Source organism: Salmo trutta, chromosome 16 (assembly GCF_901001165.1).
Source record: "Salmo trutta chromosome 16, fSalTru1.1, whole genome shotgun sequence".
Lineage (NCBI taxonomy): Eukaryota > Metazoa > Chordata > Actinopteri > Salmoniformes > Salmonidae > Salmo > Salmo trutta.
The window spans coordinates 1675926-1687395 of record NC_042972.1 but is presented as its reverse complement, the minus strand read 5'-3'; the positions used below and the strand labels follow the sequence as shown (position 1 = coordinate 1687395).

General features: G+C 45.1%; 1 protein-coding gene across 1 annotated transcript; it reads right to left on the bottom strand.

The window, feature by feature from the left end:
- Window positions 1–1135: 1135 nt before the first annotated feature.
- LOC115149924 (lysine-specific demethylase phf2) lies at window positions 1136–11470 on the bottom strand (the record flags this gene model as incomplete). Its single annotated transcript, XM_029692725.1, is given in 5 exon segments — window positions 1136–1461; window positions 3326–3492; window positions 10076–10143; window positions 10384–10559; window positions 11229–11470. Coding segments are annotated over 5 exon segments (829 nt in total), but the record flags the coding sequence as incomplete, so codon positions are not given.

Below are 11470 nucleotides of genomic sequence, written 5' to 3'. Positions count from 1 at the left end.
CTCTAGTGGAACATGTATCATATCTCCAGTGGAACATGTATCTCTAGTGGAACATGTATCTCTAATGGAACATGTATCTCTATGTATCTCTAGTGGAACATGTATCTCTATGAATCTCCAGTGGAACATGTATCACATCTCTAGTGGAACATGTATCTCTATGTATCTCTAATGGAACATGTATCTCTATGTATCTCTAGTGGAACATAAGTCTCTATGTATCTCTAGTGGAACATAAGTCTCTATGTATCTCTAGTGGAACATGTGTCTCTATGTATCTCTAGTGGAACATGTGTCTCTATGTATCTCTAATGGAACATGTATCTCTAGTGGAACATGTATCTCTAGTGGAACATGTATCTCTATGTATCTCTAGAGGAACATGTATCTCTATGAATCTCTAGTGGAACATGTATCTCTATATATCTCTAGTGGAACATGTATCTCGTGGAATATGTATCTCTATGTATCTCTAGTGGAACATGTATCATATCTCTAGTGGAACATGTATCTCTATATATCTCTAGTGGAACATGTATCTCTATGTATCTCTAGTGGAACATGTATCTCTAGAGGAACATGTATCTCTATGTATCTCTAGTGGAACATGTATCTCTATGTATCTCTAGTGGAACATGTATCTCTTTGTATCTCTAGTGGAACATGTATCTCTATGTATCTCTAGAGGAACATGTATCTCTATGTATCTCTAGTGGAACATGTATCTCTAATGGAACATGCATCTCTATGTATCTCTAGTGGAACATGTATCTCTATGTATCTCTAGTGGAACATGTATCTCTAATGGAACATGTATCTCCATGTATCTCTAGTGGAATATGTATCTCTATATATCTCTAGTGGAACATGTATCTCTATGAATCTCTAGTGGAACATGTATCTCTATGTATCTCTAGTGGAACATGTATCTCTAATGGAACATGTATCTCTATGTATCTCTAGTGGAACATGCATCTCTATATATCTCTAGTGGAACATGTATCTCTATGTATTTCTAGTGGAACATGTATCTAAATGTATCTCTAGTGGAACATGTATCTCTATGTATCTCTAGTGGAACATGTATCTCCATGTATCTCTAGTGGAACATGTATCTCCATGTATCTCTAGTTACCATAGTCTGAGTCCTTGAAGCAGGCGTCCATGTGATCATGGTCGTCATCAAACTCGATGCTGTCGACGCTGCTGTTCTTTTTCGTTTTCTTGGGTTTGGCTGGTCGCTTACTGTTCCCATCTCCTCCTCCTTTTCCTCCTCCTCGTGTTCCTCCCTTCCGTCCAGCCGTGGTGGTGTTGGCATGGTTCCTGCCCCAGGAACCACCTCCTCCTCCAGCGGTGTCAGAGGAGATGGCAGCGGCCCCAGCGGTAGCCCCGGAGGACAGGTTGGCCATAGACAACATCCCCTGAATGGCCTCCTGTGTGCTGGGAGATGCAGGTGGCTGACTGTAAGTACGTCAATAAGAAATAACAACACAATAACATTACACTGCTGGAAGGTGTACCCGCCGGAGAGAGAGACAGATCGAGAGAGAGATGAGAGAGACAGATACAGAGAGAGAGAAGAGAGAGAGAGATGAGAGAGACAGAGAGAGAAAGAGAAGAGACAGATACAGAGAGAGAGAGAGAGAGAGAGAAGAGAGAGATGAGAGAGAGAGATACAGAGAGAGAGAGATCGAGGAAGAAGAGAGATAGAGAGAGAGAGGAGAGAGAAGAGATACAGAGAGAGAGATACAGAGAGATACAGAGAGAGAGAGAAATACAGAGAGATCGAGAGATACAGAGAGATTGAGAGAGAGATACAGAGAGATCGAGAGAGAGAGAGCGAGAGAGCGAGAGAGCAGAGAGAGATAGAGAGATCGAGAGAGAGAGAGAGAGAGAGAGCGAGAAGAGAGATAGAGAGATCGAGAGAGAGAGAGAGAGAGAGCGAGAAGAGAGAGAGACAGAGAGATCGAGAGAGCGAGAGAGATACAGAGAGATCGAGAGAGCGAGAGAGATACAGAGAGATCGAGAGAGAGATACAGAGAGATCGAGAGAGAGAGAGAGAGAGAGAGAGAGAGAGAGAGAGACGATATTATTATCAGACCTGTGTTCTAATACTTTGAGAGTCTGCCGCGAGTGCTAGATGCCCAGGGTTTGTATGGTTTCTATTGGTCTGACTAAAGTGTGTTTATAAGGTCATGTGGTTCACGTTGAACTGGGATCACGTTATCGATCTGATTACCGACAGTATCAACAGAGTTAATAATATGTTAAATAGAGGGGACATTTTAGGGGACATTTTAGGGGATATTTTCATATTTTTCCCCTCTTCAAATTGGGGAGATACTCTAGACCCAAACTGTTATAGACCTTGCGTAAATTCCGGACTATAAGCCGCAACTTTTTTCCCAGGCTTTGAACCTCGCGGCTTAAACAATGACGCGGCTAATATATGGGTTCAAAATAATATTTTTTTTTAAATTCAGTGGGTGCGGCTTATATTCAGGTGCGCTTAATAGTCCGGAAATTACGGTATATCCATCCTGCCCTGCCTTTCTAAAGTCTTTGAAAGCCAAGTTAACAAACAGATCACCGATCATTTCGAATCCCACCGTACCTTCTCCGCTATGTAATCTGGTTTCCGAGCTGGTCATGGGTGCACCTCAGCCACGCTCAAGGTCCTAAACGATCTCATAACCGCCATCGATAAGAGACAATACTGTGCAGCCGTCTTCATCGACCTGGCCAAGGCTTTCGACTCTGTCAATCACCGCATTCTTATCGGCAGACTCAACAGCCTTGGTTTCTCAAATTACTGCATCGCCTGGTTCACCAACTACTTCTCTGATAGAGTTCAGTGTGTCAAATCGGAGGGCCTGTTGTCCGGACCTCTGGCAGTCTCTATGGATGTGCCACAGGGTTCAATTCTCAGGCCGACTCTTTTCTCTGTATACATCAATGATGTCGCTCTTGCTGCTGGTGATTCTCTTCGCAGACAGAGTTCAGTGTGTTAAATCGGAGGGCCTGTTGTCCGGACCTCGGGCAGTCTCTAAGACTGGTCTATTCTAATCGCTAAAACAAGCTCCAATCCCTTTAAGTCGCATTCAGAGCCGGATTCAGAGCCGGATTCAGAGCCGGATTCAGAGCCGCATTCAGAGCCGCATTCAGAGCCGCATTCAGAGCCGGATTCAGAGCCGGATTCAGAGCCGGATTCAGAGCCACATTCAGAGCCACATTCAGAGACAGTCAGGTTATACAGAGTGTGTTGGCGTGCAAGTCTGTGCAGGTGTGTGTGTGTGTGTGTGTGTGTGCTGGTCCTGTGGTGTACCTGTTGGCGCTGTAGTCAATGCCACCGACAGCCTTGCTGGCCTGGAGAAGGTCCAGGATGCCCGCCGTGCTGCCCGTCTTCTTTTTCACCTTCGAGTTACGACCTTTCACCTCCGGCTTGACCTCTGTGTCGATGTGGAGCGACTCCTCATCTGACGAGTCAGCCTTCTGAGGAACACAATAAAATGGTATTATACACACACTGAACACACTGGGACTTTACTGTAATACCCTCACACACCAGGACTTTACTGTAATACCCTCACACACTGAACACACCAGGAAATTACTGTAATACCCTCACATACTGAACACACCAGGACTTTACTGTAATACCCTCACACACTGAACACACCAGGAAATTACTGTAATACCCTCACATACTGAACACACCAGGACTTTACTGTAATACCCTCACACACTGAACACACCAGGACTTTACTGTAATACCCTCACACACTGAACACACTAGGACTTTACTGTAATACCCTCACACACTGAACACACCAGGACTTTACTGTAATACCCTCACACACTGAACACACCAGGACTTTACTGTAATACCCTCACACACCGGGACATTACTTTAACACAAGAACCGCCTGGCCTTTCAGCCCATCAGAACCCGCTAGAGAACGTTGCCGGGCATCCCATTTAGCATCAGATGCATATCAACCCGCAAGGTGCAGCGAACGTAAGAAACAATGATTGATAAATAGTGCAGAAAATATTACAAAGGAGTAATTGCATGAATAAATATTTGTGGAAATATATGAATAATGTACAATTTGACTGATCATATTGCCACTGATCAGATTATTGACAACTTAGTCTTGTCTATAGGCTAATTCTTATTATGTGTGAAATATTTTTTTTATAGTTTTGATATAGTTTAGGTGTAGTTTAGGTGTAGTTTTGATATAGTTTAGGTGTAGTTTAGGTGCAGTTTTGATGTAGTTTTAATATAGTTTAGGTGTAGTTTTGATATAGCTTAGGTATAGTTTAGGTGCAGTTTTGATATAGTTTAGGTGCAGTTTTGATATAGTTTAGGTGCAGTTTTGATATAGTTCAGGTGCAGTTTTGGTATAGTTCAGGTGCAGTTTTGATATAGTTTAGGTGCAGTTTTGATATAGTTTAGGTGCAGTTTTGATATAGTTTAGGTGTAGTTTAGGTGCAGTTTTGATATAGTTTAGGTGTAGTTTAGGTGTAGTTTTAATATAGTTTAGGTGTAGTTTTGATATAGTTTAGGTGTAGTTTTAATATAGTTTAGGTGTAGTTTAGGTGTAGTTTTAATATAGTTTAGGTGTAGTTTAGGTGTAGCTTATGTATAGTTTAGGTGCAGTTTTGATATAGTTTAGGTGCAGTTTTGATATAGTTTAGATGTAGTTTTAATATAGTTTAGGTACATCGTAGGTGTAGTTTAGGTGTAGTTGTAGTTTAGGTATAGTTTTGGTGTAGTTTAAGTGTAGGTGTAGTTTTGGTGTAGTTTCGGTGACCTTTTTTGGAACACCATTATTTTTGTCATTCTGAGATTTACTGTCAGGACCCAGGTCTGACAGAATCTGTGCAGAAGATCTAGGTGCTGCTGTAGGCCCTCCTTGGTTGGGGACAGATCTAGGTGCTGCTGTAGGCCCTCCTTGGTTGGGGACAGATCTGGGTGCTGCTGTAGGCCCTCCTTGGTTGGGAACAGATCTGGGTGCTGCTGTAGGCCCTCCTTGGTTGGGGACAGATCTGGGTGCTGCTGTAGGCCCTCCTTGGTTGGGGACAGATCTGGGTGCTGCTGTAGGCCCTCCTTGGTTGGGGACATAGGAGGGCCTACAGCCCTTGCTGTCTCTGCCTTGCCGGTTCCCCTCTCTCCACTGGGATTCTCTGCCTCTAACCCTATTACAGAGTCACTGGCTTACTGGTGTTCTTCCATGCCGTCCATGGGAGGGGTGCGTCACTTGAGTCGGTTGAGTCACTGACGTGGTCTTCCTGTCTGGGTTGGCGCCCCCCCCTTGGGTTGTGCCGTGGCGGAGATCTCTGTGGGCTATACTCGGCCTTGTCTTAGGACGGTAAGTTGGTGGTTGGAGACATCCCTCTAGTGGTGTGGGGGCTGTGCTTTGGCAAAGTGGGTGGGGTTATATCCTGCCTGTTTGGCCCTGTCCGGGGGTATCATCGGATGGGGCCACAGTGTCTTCTGATCCCTCCTGTCTCAGCCTCCAGTATTTATGCTGCAGTAGTTTATGTGTCGGGGGGCTAGGGTCAGTCTGTTACATCTGGAGTATTTCTCTTGTCTTATCCGGTGTCCTGTGTGAATTTAAATATGGAACGCCATTATTTTTGTCATTCTGAGATTTACTGTCAGGACCCAGGTCTGACAGAATCTGTGCAGAAGATCTAGGTGCTGCTGTAGGCCCTCCTTGGTTGGGGACAGATCTAGGTGCTGCTGTAGGCCCTCCTTGGTTGGTGACAGAAGCACCAGATCATCAGCAAACAGTAGACATTTGACTTCAGATTCTAGTAGGGTGAGGCCCGGGTGCTGCAGACAGTTCTAGTGCCCTCGCCAATTCGGCGATATATATGTTGAAGAGGGTGGGGCTTAAGCTGCATCCCTGTCTCACCCCACGGCCCTGTGGGAAGAAATGTGTGTTTTTTGCCCATTTTAACCGCCAATTTTAACCGCACACTTGTTGTTTGTGTACATGGATCTTATAATGTCGTATGTTTTTCCCCCAACACCACTTTCCATCAATTTGTATAGCAGACCCTCATGCCAAATTGAGTCAAAGGCTTTTTTGAAATCAACAAATCATGAGAAGATTTTGCCTTTGTTTTGGTTTGTTTGTTGGTGTGCAGGGTGAAAAAATGTTTTGGACATTTGCTCAGTACATCGTTTTCGGTGAGGAAATGTACGAGTCTGCTGTTAATGATAATGCAGTGGATTTTCCCAAGGTTGCTGTTGACGCATATCCCACGATAGTTATTGGGGTCAAATCTGTCTCCACTTTTGTGGATTGGGGTGATCAGTCCTTGGATCCAACTATTGGGGAAGATGCCAGAGCTGAGGATGATGTTAAAGAGTTTAAGTTTAAGTTTAGCCAATTGGAATTTGTGGTCTGTATATTTTATAATTTCATTAAGGATACCATCAACACCACAGGCCTTTTTGGGTTGGAGGGTTTGTATTTTGTCCTGTAGTTCATTCAATGTAATTGGAGAATCCAGTGGGTTCAAGTAGTCTTTAATAGTTGATTCTAAGATTTGTATTTGATCATGTATATGTTTTTGCTGTTTGTTCTTTGTTATAGAGCCAAAAAGATTGGAGAAGTGGTTTATCCATACATCTCCATTTTGGATAGATAACTCTTCATGTTGTTGTTTGTTTAGTGTTTTCCAATTTTCCCAGAAGTGGTTAGAATCTATGGATTCTTTAATTACATTTAGCTGATTTCTGACGTGCTGTTCCTTCTTTTTCCGTAGTGTATTTCTGTATTGTTTTAGTGATTCACCATAGTGAAGGAGTAGACAAAGGTTTTCTGGGTCTCTATGTTTTTGGTTGGATAGGTTTCTCAATTTCTTTCTTAGGTTCTTGCATTCTTCATCAAACCATTTGTCATTGTTGATCATTTTCTTCAGTTTTCTGTCTGACATTTTTTTATTTGAAGCTGAGAGGTCAAATATGCTGTTTAGGTTTTCTACTGCCAAGTTTACACCTTCACTATTACAGTGAAATGTTTGTCCAGGAAGTTGTCTAAAAGGGATTGCATTTGTTGTTGCCTAATTGGTTTTTTGGTAGGTTTCCACACTACTTTCCTTCCATCTATAGCATTTCTAAATCTTATTCCTTTGGCTTTGATGCCTCATGATTGAGTATTGCTGACCAACTGGCATGTGTCTTCACTGACATTTTCAACCTCTCCCTGACTGAGTCTGTAATACCAACATGTTTCAAGCAGACCACCATAGTCCCTGTGCCCAAGAACACTAAGGTAACCTGCCTAAATGACTACCCTCCCGTAGCACTCACATCTGTAGCCATGAAGTGCTTTGAAAGGCTGGTCAAGACTCACATAAACACCATTATCCCAGAAACCCTAGACCCACTCCAATTTGCATACTGCTCAAACAGATCCACAGATGATGCAATCTCAATCGCACTCCACACAGCCCTTTCCCACCTGGACAAAAGGAACACCTATGTGAGAATGCTATTCATTGACTACAGCTCAGTGTTCAACACCATAGTGCCCTCAAAGCTCATCACTAAGCTAAGGACCCTGGGACTAAACACCTCCCTCTGCAACTGGATCCTGGACTTCCTGACGGGCCGCCCCCAGGTGGTGAGGGTAGGTAACAACACATCTGCCACCCTGATCCTCAACACTGGAGCCCCTCAGGGGTGCGTGCTCAGTCCCCTCCTCTACTCCTGTTCACCCATGACTGCATGGCCAGGCACGACTCCAACACCATCATTAAGTTTGCAGACGACACAACAGTGGCAGGCCTGATCACCGACAACGATGAGACAGCTTATAGGGAAGAGGTCAGAGACCTGACCGGGTGGTGCCAGAACAACCTATCCCTCAACGTAACCAAGACTAAGGAGATGATTGTGGACTACAGGAAAAGGAGGACTGAGCACACCCCCATTCTCATCGACGGGGCTGTAGTGGAGCAGGTTGAGAGCTTCAAGTTCCTTGGTGTCCACATCACCAACAAACTAACATGGTCCAAACACACCAAGATAGTCATGAAGAGGGCACAACAAAGCCTATTCCCCCTCAGGAAACTAAAAAGATTTGGAATGGGTCCTGAGGTTCTACAGCTGCAACATCGAGAGCATCCTGACTGGTTGCATCACTGCAATTGCTCGGCCTCCGACCGCAAGGCACTTCAGAGGGTAGTGCGAACAGCCCAGTACATCACTGGGGCCAAGCTTCCTGCCATCCAGGACTTCTACACCAGGCGGTGTCAGAGGAAGGCCCTAAAAATTGTCAAAGACCCCAGCCACCCCAGTCATAGACTGTTCTCTCTACTACCGCATGGCAAGCTGTACCGGAGTGCCAAGTCTAGGACAAAAAGGCTTCTCAACAGTTTTTACCCCCAAGCCATAAGACTCCTGAACAGGTAATCAAATGGCTACCCGGACTATTTGCATTGTGTGCATTTGGACCTTTAAAAACCTTCTGTATGTAAAATATTGTGTGCTATATCTTGGAAAATAAATCAATATGACTCTGGATGACAATATAATGATGTTTGTTTCCAACATTACGACTGTTTTCCTAAAGACATGGGAGTCCACTTCATGTTCCGTTTCATTCGCTTCCTTACTTCCAAATATGAAGATACTGGTGTCACGGCAACACTAAACACACAGCCATATGTGATCTCTATTGCTACTTGACTGCTTTTTTAAAAACCATCACATGGAATTCATTAACGACCTCATGGAAGGAAGGAGTGGATATTCCAGAATGTTTTCCTCTTGACTGTTCTACTCTTAGAACTCCTCGTTAGGCTGTTCTCTTCACGGACGTAGAAAACGGAAATATCAGACTGTAATTAAAGTCTCTAGTTCTGGATGTTAGCTGGCTAATAGGACAGCTGAGTTAGCATGCTTCCCAAATGGAATCCTATTCTTTATATAGTGCACTACTTTTGACTAGGGTGCTATTTGGGACTTTGTCTTGGGAATGGGATCTAGACTCTCTATGGACATAACTGACATCCACTTGACACTATTGCGCTGACCTGACCCCGAACCATAATGAGCTTAGATATTTTCTAGCCACATGGTCCTTCATATATTATTGGTGAGTTAAGGGGAGGAGGTAACATACCCTGGGTACAGAGGGGAGGAGGGTAACATACCCTGGGTACAGAGGGGAGGAGGTAACATACCCTGGGAACAGAGGGGAGGAGGTAACATACCCTGGGAACAGAGGGGAGGAGGTAACATACCCTGGGGACAGAGGGGAGGAGGTAACATACCCTGGGGACAGAGGGGAGGAGGTAACATACCCTGGGAACAGAGGGGAGGAGGTAACATACCCTGGGGACAGAGGGGAGGAGGTAACATACCCTGGGAACAGAGGGGAGGAGGTAACATACCCTGGGGACAGAGGGGAGGAGGGTAACATACCCTGGGAGGAGGTAACATACCCTGGGAACAGAGGGGACGAGGTAACATACCCTGGGAACAGAGGGGACGAGGTAACATACCCTGGGAACAGAGGGGAGGAGGTAACATACCCTGGGGACAGAGGGGAGGAGGGTAACATACCCTGGGGACAGAGGGGAGGAGGTAACATACCCTGGGGACAGAGGGGAGGAGGTAACATACCCTGGGGATAGAGGGGAGGAGGTAATATACCCTGGGGATAGAGGGGAGGAGGGTAACATACCCTGGGAACAGAGGGGAGGAGGTAACATACCCTGGGGACAGAGGGGAGGAGGTAACATACCCTGGGGACAGAGGGGAGGAGGTAACATACCCTGGGGACAGAGGGGAGGAGGTAACATACCCTGGGTACAGAGGGGAGGAGGTAACATACCCTGGGAACAGAGGGGAGGAGGTAACATACCCTGGGGACAGAGGGGAGGAGGGTAACATACCCTGGGGACAGAGGGGAGGAGGTAACATACCCTGGGGACAGAGGGGAGGAGGTAACATACCCTGGGGACAGAGGGGAGGAGGTAACATACCCTGGGGACAGAGGGGAGGAGGGTAACATACCCTGGGAACAGAGGGGAGGAGCCGACGTACCTTGACAGCAGAGGGGAGGAGCTTTGGCTTCTTGGATGGGTGGATTGGGTCTTTGATGTTTGACAGGACTGGAACAGGAAGAGAAGAGACAGTCAATCAACAACTAGTAAATCAATCCATTTTGATATAATTAATTATTAAGTAAATACATCATTGTATCCAGTATACTTTATCCTATCTTAATCTCTGTGTCAGTACTCACAGGACTATTTTCTCTCCCGTAGTAGTTTGTCATCTTTATGTGTCAGTACTCACAGGACTATTTTCTCTCCCGTAGTAGTTTGTTATCTTTATGTGTCAGTACTCACAGGATAAGTCCCTCTTGACTGCGTTCTTTTTCCTCCTGATGGGGAACTCATCGATCTTCAACTCTCCTTCGTCAGACACGTACTCATACTCGTCTCTCACCGGCTTGGCCTTGTCCTCCTTTAGGTTTTGTAACGAGCCGAACACACTGGAGTTTGTCTGGGGCTTCAGCTTAGAACTGAGAGAGAGAAACATACACAGATTAAACCTTTACAACTGAGAGAGAGAGAGAGAGAGAGAGAGAGACAGAGAGAAAGAGAGAGAGAGAGAAAGAGAGAGAGAGACAGAGAGAGAGAGAGACAGAGAGAAAGAGAGAGACAGAGAGAGAGAGAGAGAGAGAGACAGAGAGAGACAGAGAGAGAGAGACAGAGAGAGAGAGAGAGAGAGACAGAGAGAGACAGAGAGAGACAGAGAGAGAGAGAGAGAGAGAGAGAGAGAGAGAGACAGAGAGACAGAGAGAAAGAGAGAGAGAGAAAGAGAGAGAGAGACAGAGAGAGAGACAGAGAGAAAGAGAGAGACAGAGAGAGAGAGAGAGAGAGAGAGACAGAGAGAGACAGAGAGAGAGAGACAGAGAGAGAGAGAGGAGAGAGAGACAGAGAGAGACAGAGAGAGACAGAGAGAGAGAGAGAGAGAGAGAGAGAGAGAGAGACAGAGAGAGAGACAGAGAGAGGACAGAGAGAGAACAGAGAGAGAGAGAGAGAGAGAGAGAGAGAGAGAGACAGAGAGAGAGAGAGAGAGAGAGAGAGAGAGAGACAGAGAGAGAGAGAAGGGAGGGAGGGAAACACAGGACAGTAAGGAACTGGTGCAAGTTACACATGAACACATTACATGTCCACAGTATACATACCCGAGTAACTTCTTGTGTGTCAATGAGAATGAAAACTTGTCTTTGTTGCCTGATAGCGATGTTCTCTCAAACTTGTGTTCTTCAGTTTCCATCTTCAGTAAGGAATCTGGTTTGCTGTTCTGTAATGGATATGAACAATAATGATAACATTAAGTTATGTTTAGAAGGACATACAACATGTTTATAACATTGCAATGAAGAGTTGCCACGAAAAAAGCCATATCTCAGACTGGCCAATAAAA